Consider the following 12,746-nt stretch of genomic DNA (forward strand, 5'->3'; position numbering starts at 1 on the left):
TTCAGCTCATTACCTACGTAACATTGGACTCAACATAAATATTCAGCTTTGGAAGACATCGTTCATGTGTTGTAATGATGAAGCACAATAGCATGACACATCTGGTAACTTCATATGTTTAAGAGAGAGTTTCATTATGATTTAAATAATCTATAATTTAATTAATAATCAATCTAGCAATAATTTCACATTTAGCAATAAGTAAGTACATATAAAAGGTTACAGATTTAGTATTAAAAAAATCAACACCTTCGTAAGTCAACAATTGCTTCAGCCTTAAAATAGATTTTAAACAGAAAAAGTTTACACATTCGTATATATACTTTGCTATGACAAAATATTCATGTTGAAAAATTCATGTAAAAAATTTATGTCAAAAGATTTGTGTATAGAAGTTTAATGAAAAATATTTGGGTAGAGAGATTCATTTATAAATTAAGGATTATGTTGAAACAAAGGCTCGTGTAGAAAAAAGTTTCATGTAGGAAGATTCAACTCGGAAGATTCTTGTATAGATGTTCATACATTTCTCGTCTTTGATAAATAAATATTTTTGTTGGGAATTGCTCATGAACGAACGATTAAGATAAGGTACGCGCAGTACCGTGATCACACAACCAAGTGTTATTTACAAACAACGGTTCATTTTTCATAAGAAGCTTTTCAATACCTAAAGTATTTGTTTGTATATGTGGTCACGATGGAAGCACGGAGAAAACACTCGTAGGTACAAAATCAAGTTTACTTCCAACCATCCCTAGCGAGGTGTTCACGGGTCCTTGATGATCAAAAACTGCACAAAAAAATTTTAGAAATTAACTTGACAAACTCAAAATATAATTTCATAAAAAGAGAACATACCAGAAGAGAAATAATCCAGCTTATAGGCAGTACCTGAATTTGTAATATCTAAAATAACGAGCGACTATATAAGTAGGGATATAAATTTTGATCAATGAGAATATCCAGTTCGCGAACAATCTGCAAGATACAACTCTCTATCTTTAATTAAACTCATAACGTGACAATGAAGAGTTTTATATAAGCTAATTCGACTCAAAATTTATTTCGACAGCAAAAATCCGCCGCGATTCTAAAGCTTTCTGCAATTTCAATTCAGGGAAAATTAAATAACTATTGTCAAGCGCAATCACTTTTTCTGCCGCCGCATATGCCCTATATGTCCTGGGTTCACATGAACAACCTATGCAAGCAAAACGGGATAGAGTCTATAAAAACCTTTTTCTGTCCCAGACTATGAGCCAAGTTGGTGAGTTCGTCCTGCTGGGCCTGTTGAATAAGTTCAGTCGATCTCATCACCACGAAGTCTAACGCAACGAAGCCGCGCCTATGCAGGCCTTCGAGCAGCAGCACAGCGCCTGTGTCTGAAGCGCATAACCAATCAAAAAGATTTGTTGTGTTTCCTGCTAATTAGTTTAAATTATTACAGTTTTTTTCTCACTAAGAGAACACAGGATTAAAAAAATACGAATTTGAAACGAATTTCGACTGGGGTGAATACTGTTTTATAGTCTTCCTATGGAACACTAATTTAATAGGTTAGGTTAGAATCCCACAGTAATAATTTAATTCAGAAATTTCAAGTACTACAAGGTGCATAGGTTGATAGGTTGATGGTTGAGCCAAACACACAATGTTAATCTTTTGACTCAACAATAATTAAGAAAGTGAATTTTTCTCTCACTTACACGTCAATTTGGTATCCCAATAACCAAAGATGGTAACTTGCTTGTTTCTATCTTCAGGGCACAAGTTTTCGAGAGCATCTAACGCCCACTCGATGTCGTCGGCACAGTCGCGCAAAACTGCCGATATGAGGAGCACAAGGCGGGGTCCTTTGAACCGTACGGCTTCGATTGTGGTGGGATCAGGCCGGTGACTGAGGTTCACTACCGTGCCTGCATAAATCGTCAAAGTTGGGTCAAACAAATTAAAATAAGTAATGATAGCGTTTGAAACTGAATTAAAAACTCGCATGAGCATCCAAGGACGCAAACGGGGATTCCAATGAGTAGCAGTAAAGTTTTGAGAAAATATAATAATAATAAATAATAGCGGTTTCAGCGTTTATTAGGCCGTAGGCCTGTCGCCGATTCTTAACATCGCAGAACATTCACAGCTTGTTGCGGTCTCGAACTCGCAACTCACTGCTACAATCCTGCTATGCTTAACCGCCCGGCCTCCTTGCCGATTCTGACCAGAAACTGGCGCACAGAGCTGGGATCGAACCCGCGCCTCTCTGCGCCAATCTTGGTACTCTGAACTGTAACCACTGGGCCACCCTGCCCCTAGGGCGGTTAGCAATAAAGTTATCAAATTTATGCATAAAAATAAGCCAATGCATTATGAAATTAGTTATGATTGTGTAACTATAAAACATAATAATCCGTTTGCTGAAAAAGTGCTTGTACGAAATACCAAATATCTTGTTAGACCTATGTACGTGCTCAGCTTGCAAGAACTGCCAGTGGAGGTCGTGTTCATAAATTATTCATGCGCAATTCAATCGTTATTTTTACGCATCATAGGATAAATAAATACTAGTTGTTAACTCTGCAAGTTCTCGGTTGCAACTTTATTCGATTTGATTGCGTAACTGCTTAGCGTCTTGCTTGCTGGCCTTGACTCGAGCTTACTGTATTTATAATGCAAAGCTTCGCAATTAACGTTATCCCATCACCAGTCTCCTGTTGGTAATGTTTCATTACTGATGTCAGAATCGTTTCTCAAACGTAGTCACAAATACCATCTGTAGTTCGTTTAGTGCATAGAGCCGTCACAGTTCGATTTGATATGCTTTCCAACTACCATATCAGTTCAATTTTATAACAAATTTGTTATTTCTGTGGTACCGCCGCAGCTCACAAATGACTATCTTACACATTGGTTAGCACGAGTGACTTACCTAAACTCCACAGCTGAAGTCGATCTAGGGATTGGTTGAGGTAGCCAATTTGTTCAGGGGGTAATCTCAAGTTCATGACCCCCAAGCATTCTGGAAGGATGTCGAGACCCTCGTTGCTTAGTGCACCCCAGAATTCAGCAAGTTCGCAAGTAGTGCTGCCGTTTAGAGGGACAAGAAAAGGGGCACAGTCGCCGGGATGCCCATCATGATACATGTGTCTGAAGACAAGCGACAGCTTCTTAACCATTTGCTTAGAGATGGTTTGAAGCACTTCATTAAGCTCAAAAACCAATTGCGGGTCGGTGCAGATGTCAATGGCAATCATCTCAGGGCAAGTGACCCGTAATATTTGGTGAAAGATTCCCAGGCTGTTCTCCTTTACTATGCAGAACTTTTTCTTTGTTAATTGATTTACTTCAACTGCGACGAATTTTATGATGTGTTCGTCGTTTCCGGATTCTGCCACAAGTTTCATGAGAATATCAGTGTATGGTTGGCCGTTTGTGGTTTCTTCGTCGTCCACAAGCTGAACAATGTCGCTGGCAATCGAGACGAGATGTTCTTTATTTGTCGCTCTGATGGCACCGGTCATGAACATTAACACGTTTTGAGCACGGCTGATGAAATCTTCACGTTGATTTTCATTCCAGCTTGAGATTATCGGGTATTCTTTTTGAATTACTTTCCATATTATGTTGTTGCTTACAGAAAGTTTTCTGCGTCGAGGTTTGAAGACTGAGTCGCCTGTCTTTGTTGCCTTCTCCGGAGAGAGTCCAGAAAATTCAGACATTTTGTTTTCCTCTTTCGGAGGCGATTTGATACATTCGTCCTGATCTGTTTCGTCGTCGGTGAGATGGGTGCGGTCAGTGTTAGATTGGATTGCGTTTTCCGGAATTGTCAATTGCAAGCTCTCCACATACTGTATGACTTCTCTAGCTAAATGACATCCAGCGGCAAACTCGAGCATCATGAGATGCTGATAGGTATAAACTTTCTGTGATCCAATGCCCCGAAGAGATCTCTTTGTGTTGAGGTATGAGGATAAAACAAGATCATCAGGTAGATTCAGTTCCTCACAAACGCACTCAAACTTTTCCTTTGTGTTGTCGCGCAACTCATATTCTTTGCGACAGAAAGCTCTGAATGATGTTTGGTCAAAGAAACGCAAGAAGCGCTTGCATTTCTTATTGACAGGTGACTCTGTGAGATCAGTGCAAGTGACTAAGCGGAAAACCAATTTATCGGTCATCATCGACCTAAGTTCATGGTAGAGGTCGAATGAGCTGGATAGATTCCTCACAGTCTCGGGAGCAACAGAGTAGAGCAGCACAATCAGTGCAAGATTGAGTGGTGTGTTTAGTTGCTCTCCCAGCGTTTGCTTCAATCGTCGTAAGCACTTCATGAGTTCCTTGGTGGACTCGATTATTTTATCTTCATCCTCAATAAGAGATCTGAACAATTTTAGTACAAAGTTCTCGTGTTGATCTTCCGGGATTCCTTGGAGCAGCAAGTTGAGTTTGGATTTCGAATCTGGAAGAAGCATGTTCACGTCTTCGACCGATGTAGGTCTGGTTGTGATGATATAACGATTTTTGCCCGGAAGATTTACAAGCTCCTTCACCAAATTGCGCGAAATAGGATTGTGTTCGTCAAAACCATCGATCAGAAACAGCTTGTTAACACCCATAAGTATGTCCGTAAGATGGTCGCAAGCTACGGTCAAATTTAAATATGTGGATGGGATAGTGCGTATCAACAAATCATTGAATGACTTAATTTGATCATTTCTAGCTTCAACATACAGCACAAGCTCGGTTTCAGCGAGTCTTTGCACCGCACATGCTGGTCCCTTCAAGTACTCTTCCAAAAAGTACTTAATGAGGGAAGTTTTTCCTTTACCTCCTTCTCCGCTTAGGATAATTACATCTGGTAGCACAGATGCGTGATTTTTTATTTCTAAGATTTGATCACAAGGTACTTCTGGAGTTTGATGCAACCCTTTTTTAGATGATAACACTTTGTCTTCTCTAACTTTAACCCTCACAAACACCTGAGTTGGGCTCGCTTCGTACTGTTGATGAAGAGCCCACGGTGCTGGTTCAATTTTGTATAGCTTTTGGAACAGATCATTAATTTCTTTGTAGCTTTGCTTCAGAAATTCTACTTTTAACTGTGACTGGAATAGTCTTGCTTCATCTTGCAGGCGCTGGAAATGTTCTCTGTCGTTTGGATTGAGAGGTTCCCGAATTTTTCCGCAAATAACTTGAATATGCGTTTTGACCTCACGAATCTTTTCATCTATCACAGCTTTATCAATGGAAGCTCGTGCTCCCGCGTCGTACAGAATCTCAGTAAAAGTATTGCTCAAGCTTTCGATCGTCATTCGTGACTCTTCTGGAAAGATTTTGCCCCCATGAGCAAGGGCGTTGCGGATTGATTTTAAAGACTGGAGTTTGAATTCCAAAGAAGGACATGAGGAACTATCAGAATTCCACATGCGATCGGAGATTGAGCTCAAACCACAAATCCTCTGCGCCAGCTTATAGCAAAGAGTGATGTCATATCCACTCAGGTCTGCATTTTTGTCGATTTTAGATCTCTGCTCTTCGTTGAACTCGCGCCTATATTTCTTGTCTGTGAATCCAGGACATCGTTCGAGTCTCTCTTTAATATTCATATTTTCAATTCCCCCCAACCACTGGATGACCAGTTGCATCACATTCTTACCAATATTTTCCACGACATATTGGCACCTGAAGTTGCACAGTGCATTTTCTGGAATGCCCAGCTTCGTACCTGTTGTGTTAGTAACCTGAGTCATTCCTGCATGTAGTTGATTCAAATAAAAATCTGATGATCACCGAAGAAATTTACCTCGAAACAGAGAAATTATTGAGAATAAATACGCGAAAAAATTCTTCCGAAGAACTCTAAGCATCAAACAACAGCGTTAAAGCCTAACATGAAGAAGATTCAAGATGGACAACAGAAACACTCTGGAACAAAGAGCATATTTTACAAGAAAGAATGAAAGAAATGGAATCAGATATCAGTAAGATGTTCGTAAACGTTTTCATGAGTTTGTGACTTAAAATATACGAGTTTCATTTAATTGACAGAAGATGATATATCTGCCGTTTTCGTTACAAATTGTGAAAGATGACTCGGTTTAATAATGGACATTCAAAGGCTTCATAGCTAGACGTTTGATAAAATGGCTATAGATCTAGGCAAAATGAAAATTTTTCAGCAAGCAGATTTGACAACTTCTATACGACGTTAACCGAACACGATGATGAGAATTAGAATGCTCTCTGTTAACAGTCGTACTGTGATTTAAATGCTTAATAAACGGCCGTTGTGTAAATCAAAGTGAATCGAATGGTCGCTAAACAGACGTCTTGCGAATCAGACAGTATAATATGCTTTCTCAATGGTGGTTTTATGAGTCAAAGCGAATTTAACGCTTACGAAAAGGCCGTTATGAGAGAAGTGTCTAATCAAATACTTGTTAGCGGTAAGAACAATATGAAACACGGACCATTTTGCTAGAGTATGAATACTGTGATGCAACTCAGTCGTATAACAACATCACTTCTTCTCGTTTCGTGTAACCGACTTGCGTAACGGACTTCCTTCCTGTTGACGTAGCTAATAGAGGCCCGAATATGAACGCGTTAAAGAATAGAATACACATACAAATGGGGCGGTATAATATTGGACTTGAATAACGAGATGTAACTCCCGTCTTGTAGACCTTGGAAAAGAAATGTAGCTGTATAGCCTCAAAGTAATTTTGGATAGACCAGGTTAAACAACGTGTTTTAATATCTGCTAGATACAAGTCACGAACATTACAAGTATGAGCAACATGCCAGATTTAGCCGGAACTTTTGCGTCAGAGCTACTGTACTAAACAAATCGTTAACGGTTGATGTAACAATGTTCATCGCCGATGGGCTAAACTGCTAAAGTGTTCAAATCGTTGCTGCGCCGATTGCCGTCGTTGAATGTTTTGACCAGTTGCAGTGGTCGATTATTCGTTTGTGTATTCAATGTATCATGCAAGATGAGAGGCGGATGATGCGATTGTTTTTGCGACGCTATGTTAGAGAAACAATTCGATAGATTGTTCAGAGTAATAGCACAACACATAACAGAACCAAATATGCGTGTTTCCGGATAGCGTTCATCCCAACAATCGAATTCATTTACAATAATCATTCCGCAAATTAGTGAAATATCATTCCGAATATAATTATAATGTAATAGATTTTGAATTCTCTGGATGCAGGTTAATTTAAATCGATTCCTCGCTAACGTGTAGATTCCTTGCATTATTTTACTTCAACTTCAAGGACGTCTAACTGTGAAAGGTTAATCCAGCACTATTTTGACGCGTAGTTCCCAAGTCCTAGCCCAGAAAATAAACAGTTTAGACTGACCCAGCGCAATAAAAATTCTACAGAATAATAATAAATTGAATCTACTGAGGAAAAAATTGTCCAAATAGTAAAGCCATGGGCATAAATGTAAGCTCAGGTTAATTATTCGATTGATCCCAAGCACGGACAATATTAATTTATAGTTAGCACACTACATGCATTACAAGATAAAGTTACACTTTTTACCCATCAAATTTAAACATTGCATTCCTAATCCCTTGAAAAATGATATTATGTAACAAATTACAAAATCCGCACTTGAGCACGACACGACATTAACCACTCACGTTCGTTGTCGCTAGCAGACTGACTCGTGCTGCCTGTATATGATGTCTGTATCCTCAGCTGGCATCGCCTGAAAACTGGTTTTTGAACTGCATTAAAACTCCACCAAGAAGAGCGCTGCGAAACTCAAAAACTCGAGTAAAATATGAATTTTTGGTCGTGCTTGTAGTGCGAGCTGAAAGTTGATTTGCAGCTAGATAGGATCTAGGTACTTATAGGCGCCCGCTGGATTTTGATTCTCATTCCACATAGAAGATGAACATTCCTCTGAAGCACTTAAGAACGCTAAAATATTATATATATATTTGCGAAGGTTTACCGATTGTTACTGTTATTGATGAATTTTAAGGTTTCAAACAAGTCATAGGCAATCGCTTAATGTGACCTATGGTTAAACTAAAGGATTATATTTGGAATTATTAATAATAGTTATTGGTACAACTTGTACTAATACTTGTATTAGTATTCCATTCTACTGCCCTGATTGCTGTCGGACTGTGCCCCTATTTATCTAATTTCATCACGGTTGGATCACGGTCGAACTAATATTAGTTCAGCCGTAATTGGATGAACTAATTTTTCTTTGGCCAAAAATTTTCTCCAAATTTTTCTCCAGGCAAACATATGTCACATGAATACAAGCTTCTATGTTTACGTTTGGCAGTACGCGGTATTGGTACGCAATTGCACTCTTATCTTACATAATGCATCTCAAACTATAAATTGAATGCCGTCATGACTACTCGGCATTCAAACAATTACAAAATTGGTCTTGTCAGTACGCAATCGCATAATTTTAGTTTGTGTTTTGGTTTTACTGCCTGACTGGGGCTAATTTTAAGTGCTTAGCAATGTTCATATAAAGACTGCCATCGGTTACGTTCTGCAACTTGCGGCGGCAAGGCAGAGTACGCCTGAAAGTCATGAGACCGGTTCCGCACTTCAGGCGACGATCGTTCTTGAACACGGTTCTAAGATACTAATTATTCTTCCAGTCAAGATAAGGGTCATAGTTTCATGAACGTCCCTTTGCTCATTTTTTGGCGTGTGAACGCTCGGTAACAACTAGTATAAATTCACTCTGGGATTACTGAATTATATTTACACTTTAGTCCTTACTTGGAATAATTTTGCAATTTGATAAATTGCCGAAATTCAACACACTGCGTTAAGAAGAGTAAAAAAGTTATGGTAATCACAATCGGGATTGCCTTGAAGTTCGGCAGGCGGGAATAACTTAAAAAATACGATGACTGACAAAGAATGTGTCAGTCATAAAAAAGTCTCCATAACTTCAAAATTGTTCATATGAATCATAAAGTAACAATATTCAGTCAAGACCGTGCATTCATTAAAAAATCTTACAAATCCATTCTATACGCACGAGTTTATGAAATTTAGCTTTAGAGGTCTATCGTCATTATGAGATCACGAAAGTGCAAAAAAATTCAATGTACCTAAAACCATACCTTAAAATAAGGAGTTTAAATTAAAACATTTACTAGGCCGCATTGCTGTATTAAAGCAAAATTTGATACTTGTTCAAACAGGACAGATCGCAATTTTCTAAAGGCGTAGCACTGCATTCGAAACTTCGAGTCAATCTTTTCCGCATTCAGATTGAGAGCCGCCGAGGAGTCTTCCCAAATCTTTTTTATTAATAAAAAACATTACTTCTTCAACCTTCTACAGCACATGACAATGTTATTTCAAATAACTCACATTTTTAAGAAATAATGCCAAATATTCACTCGGGTTTAGCTGCATGGCTTCCGCATCATAAAATCGGACAACAAACATTAATTGTGCGTGATAATCCCAGCTGCACATACTGGAAATTCAATCAAAATGAAAACGTTGGACAACCTTCTTGGTCAAAATGAAACAGATGAGGACCCCTTACTGGTTCTAGCCGGATATCAGTCGGTCGGAGGTACTGCATTTTTTTAGCGTTCATTATTTCCAGTTAAGTTGAATCTTTGACGAATACCGGTCTTGTAGGTTGTAAAAACACCAATATATTACATTCTAGAAACAAATTCTTATACTGTATGGAAAAAAAACGTCAACTCGCATTCCAGTCCCTAACAAAACTGACTGCGTAGTTGTCTTAGCTCACGCGCGTGGCCATCATCATGCAGGGGAGGTTACTTCTTTTCTATTCATAGCTGCGAGGACAGAACGTTTGACGCTTGTTGCTAGCAGCTGCGGACGGTCCTCCAGCGATGAGCTTGTCCAGTAATCGGACGAAAGATATTGTTGCACAAGCGCGTGGTTCCTGGAACTCGAGGAGCGTTTGTGTACTTAACATATCATTTCATACGAACAGATATGTTGGTTTATTCTTGATTTGGGTTTATTTATCAGGTGGTTGATGTAGTTAACTTTCTAAAAGTCAAACAAAAGCTATTACAGAAAATTTGTAAAATTTTTGTGTGTTCCAGTTTATGACGAGTTTTGTAAGGAATTTCACATTGAAGCTTTTCTTATGAGATTTTTGTTTACAATATAATTTTCTCGCATTATTTCTGCTCCTATGAAAATATCTAATTATCGTCATCACTAAAGTTTCGACCCAGCAGAATGAATTTTCCAGCAAACAAACGGATTATAAATTCATTTCTCTACCGAGAAAATGTTCCTCAAAACAAATTTAACTTTAAATTGCACATTAATACATTTATATAGCACATTTATGTATCTATATAAAACAATACAAAGAAAAAGCTGTCAAAAAATTATATTATCTAGACTATAGGCATTTCTAATTTGTTTAATGTCAACGATCGCATTATTAAGATCCCACAATTCTACGTATTGTCTTTACTTGCATTCTAATCACTTATTACACTCCCGAAATGAATGGGTCGATGTCAAGCTAGTTTACAAATTGTAGAAGTTATAATAGGCTCTTAGTTTGCAAACAACACTTAAGCTACAACAGAGAAGTCATTCAAACTATTTGCTCTGATTTATCTCTAAAGCATGACGAGGTCGTTACGATGACTGGAATTTCGTTTTACTTTATTAATTTGTACGCTCGGTAAATTCAATTAAAACACATACCATATTAAATTTAGCATATTACAAAACTTCTAATAACAATCATTGACAGATGACGAGTATTTTTTCAAAAATAAACCTCATGTGATCGACCATTTGAATGGGCTGTTTGAAGCCATGAGATAATTTTCAAATTCCAAAGAGAGAAAATGAAATGACTGCTTTAGTCTATGAGGACGTTGTGTGCTATATGTTACGTTAACAATCCTGTTGGTAATCAGGATTGACCTGTGTGGGTTTTTTATATGGGCGACGACAGGTGTGGTCTAACTTACAATATAGCTTTTACATGTTATAACGTGTTCGGTATATAAATGAAAATATATTGCAATGCTTTTGCTCATAGTTATGTGTTAATAGAAGAGTTATATCATGTAAATTTGAGGGACAAAAATGGCATGATTACTTGCAGGTGAGCATTGTATTTACCTAGCAATATCATGCCAGGCCGGGGAAGCAGTTTGGCTGTCCTAAACAACAAAACGTTCTATTATAATTTTAAAGTAAACTAAAATCACACCAGCAGGTCATGACTTAAGAAGCCTTGATTTATTTATTCTGTTTAATTTTATTAAAAAATTAAATAATTCCCATTTTATTACAAACAGATGAATATCTTGTGAAAAAAGTCGAATTCGGTTGATTAAAATAAAATCGATTGAAAGAAACAAATAAACGAGGTCATAATTGAATTCTTTATTTAATTATTTATTATTTATGACTTCTAGTATCCATGGCTTGTAGTGAGATACCCTCATGTAGATGCCAGGCAAGTTGGGGTAGGCGCACTTGATGCCATGAGAGATGATGCCCACCAGCACCCACCGTCCATCCGCCCGGCGCACCGAGAGAGGTCCTCCGCTGTCACCCTGCCGGGAACATAAATGTTTCTTCTGAATTAAGTATCTTGTTTAGGGTAATAATGACTCAGTTACTTTTACAATAACGCTGCCCCGGAAAGATTAAGGTGTTGTTGTTGTTTGTTCAACTTTATGACGATAAGAATTAAAGAAAGTAGCTTTTCCTGTCACTCTGTCAAACACATTGTTTTGTTATCAAAGCCTTACTTTTTATGCTTGGGTACATATTTTTATATCCTGACTAAGTTATATTAAAAAACACACTCAAATTTTCTGACACAAATAAAATGTTTCAAGTGCCTCACTCACCGAATGAAGTCGCGCCCCAGCCTGTGACGCTGCCGACTTGGCCGGCAAAATCGTCGTCGGTGTCAGGCAGGCAGATTGGCAGGATGTGTAGTGCGAACTTGACGGGCCGGTCGAGCTCGAGCAGAGCCACGTCGTTGCCAGGCCTCCAGAAAACAAAGTGCGGGTGGACGACCACGCGCTTCACGTTGCGCTTCACTGAAGACAGCGGCTCCAAGTCGCCAAGTAGATCCCATTCGCCCAGTACCACAGACAGGGACCCTAGTAACCTGAGAATAAAATAAACTCTTTTTAAACTCTTTTAAAATTTAAGGGGAGCAGTTGGGTCAAACAAATTAAAATAAGTAATGATAGCGTTTGAAACTGAATTTTCATCTTATTAAAAACTCGCATGAGCATCCAAGGACGCAAACGGAGATTCCAATGAGTATCAGTAAAGTTTTGGGAAAATAGCAATAAAGTTATCAAATTTTTGCATAAAAATAAGCCAATGCATTATGAAATTAGTTATTGTAGTGTAACTATAAAACATAATAATCAGTTTGTTAAAAAAATGTTCGTACGAAATGCCAAATATTTGGTAGAACTATGTACGTGCTCAACTTGCGAAAACTGCCAGTAGAGGTCGTGTTCATAAATTATTCATGCGCAATGCAATCGTTATTTTTACGCATCATAAGATAAATAAATACCTAGCTGTTAACTCTGAAATTTCTCGGTTGCAACTTGATTCTATTTGATTGCATAATTCATAATTGCTTAGCGCCTTGCTTGCTGGCCTTGACTCGAGCTTACTGTATTTATAATGCAAAGCTTCGCAATTAACGTTATCCCATCACCAGTCTCCTGTTGGTAATGTTT

At 38.1% G+C, this 12,746-nt stretch overlaps 2 protein-coding genes across 2 annotated transcripts; both read right to left on the minus strand.

Moving 5' to 3' along the window:
• Positions 1-726: 726 nt before the first annotated feature.
• On the minus strand, positions 727-7,388 carry LOC108674072. The gene is made up of 4 exons (XM_018161975.2): positions 2,927-7,388; positions 1,710-1,919; positions 1,240-1,385; positions 727-793 (listed from the first exon to the last, which is right to left on the minus strand). Exons 1-4 carry the CDS (start codon positions 5,745-5,747, stop codon positions 770-772), a joined length of 3,201 nt encoding a protein of 1,066 aa, XP_018017464.1. The 5' UTR covers positions 5,748-7,388; the 3' UTR covers positions 727-769.
• Positions 7,389-11,414: 4,026 nt separating this feature from the next.
• Positions 11,415-12,154, minus strand: LOC108674051 (serine protease filzig; the record flags this gene model as incomplete). Its single annotated transcript, XM_018161953.2, is given in 2 exon segments — positions 11,415-11,625; positions 11,885-12,154. Coding segments are annotated over 2 exon segments (472 nt in total), but the record flags the coding sequence as incomplete, so codon positions are not given.
• Positions 12,155-12,746: the final 592 nt, after the last annotated feature.

This window comes from Hyalella azteca, unplaced genomic scaffold, assembly GCF_000764305.2.
Source record: "Hyalella azteca isolate HAZT.00-mixed unplaced genomic scaffold, Hazt_2.0.2 contig16022, whole genome shotgun sequence".
NCBI lineage: Eukaryota > Metazoa > Arthropoda > Malacostraca > Amphipoda > Hyalellidae > Hyalella > Hyalella azteca.

Bases quoted from the DNA above. Each gene is read 5' to 3' on its own strand.
- LOC108674072 (XM_018161975.2), bottom strand. From the start codon at position 5,747: ATGACTCAGGTTACTAACACAACAGGTACGAAGCTGGGCATTCCAGAA. The intron at 1,920-2,926 runs GTAAGTCACTCG...CGATTTATGCAG, and splicing joins ACTTCAGCTGTGGAGTTTAG to GCACGGTAGTGAACCTCAGT. The intron at 794-1,239 runs GTTTTTATAGAC...TTTTTTGTGCAG, and splicing joins ATAGTCTGGGACAGAAAAAG to TTTTTGATCATCAAGGACCC.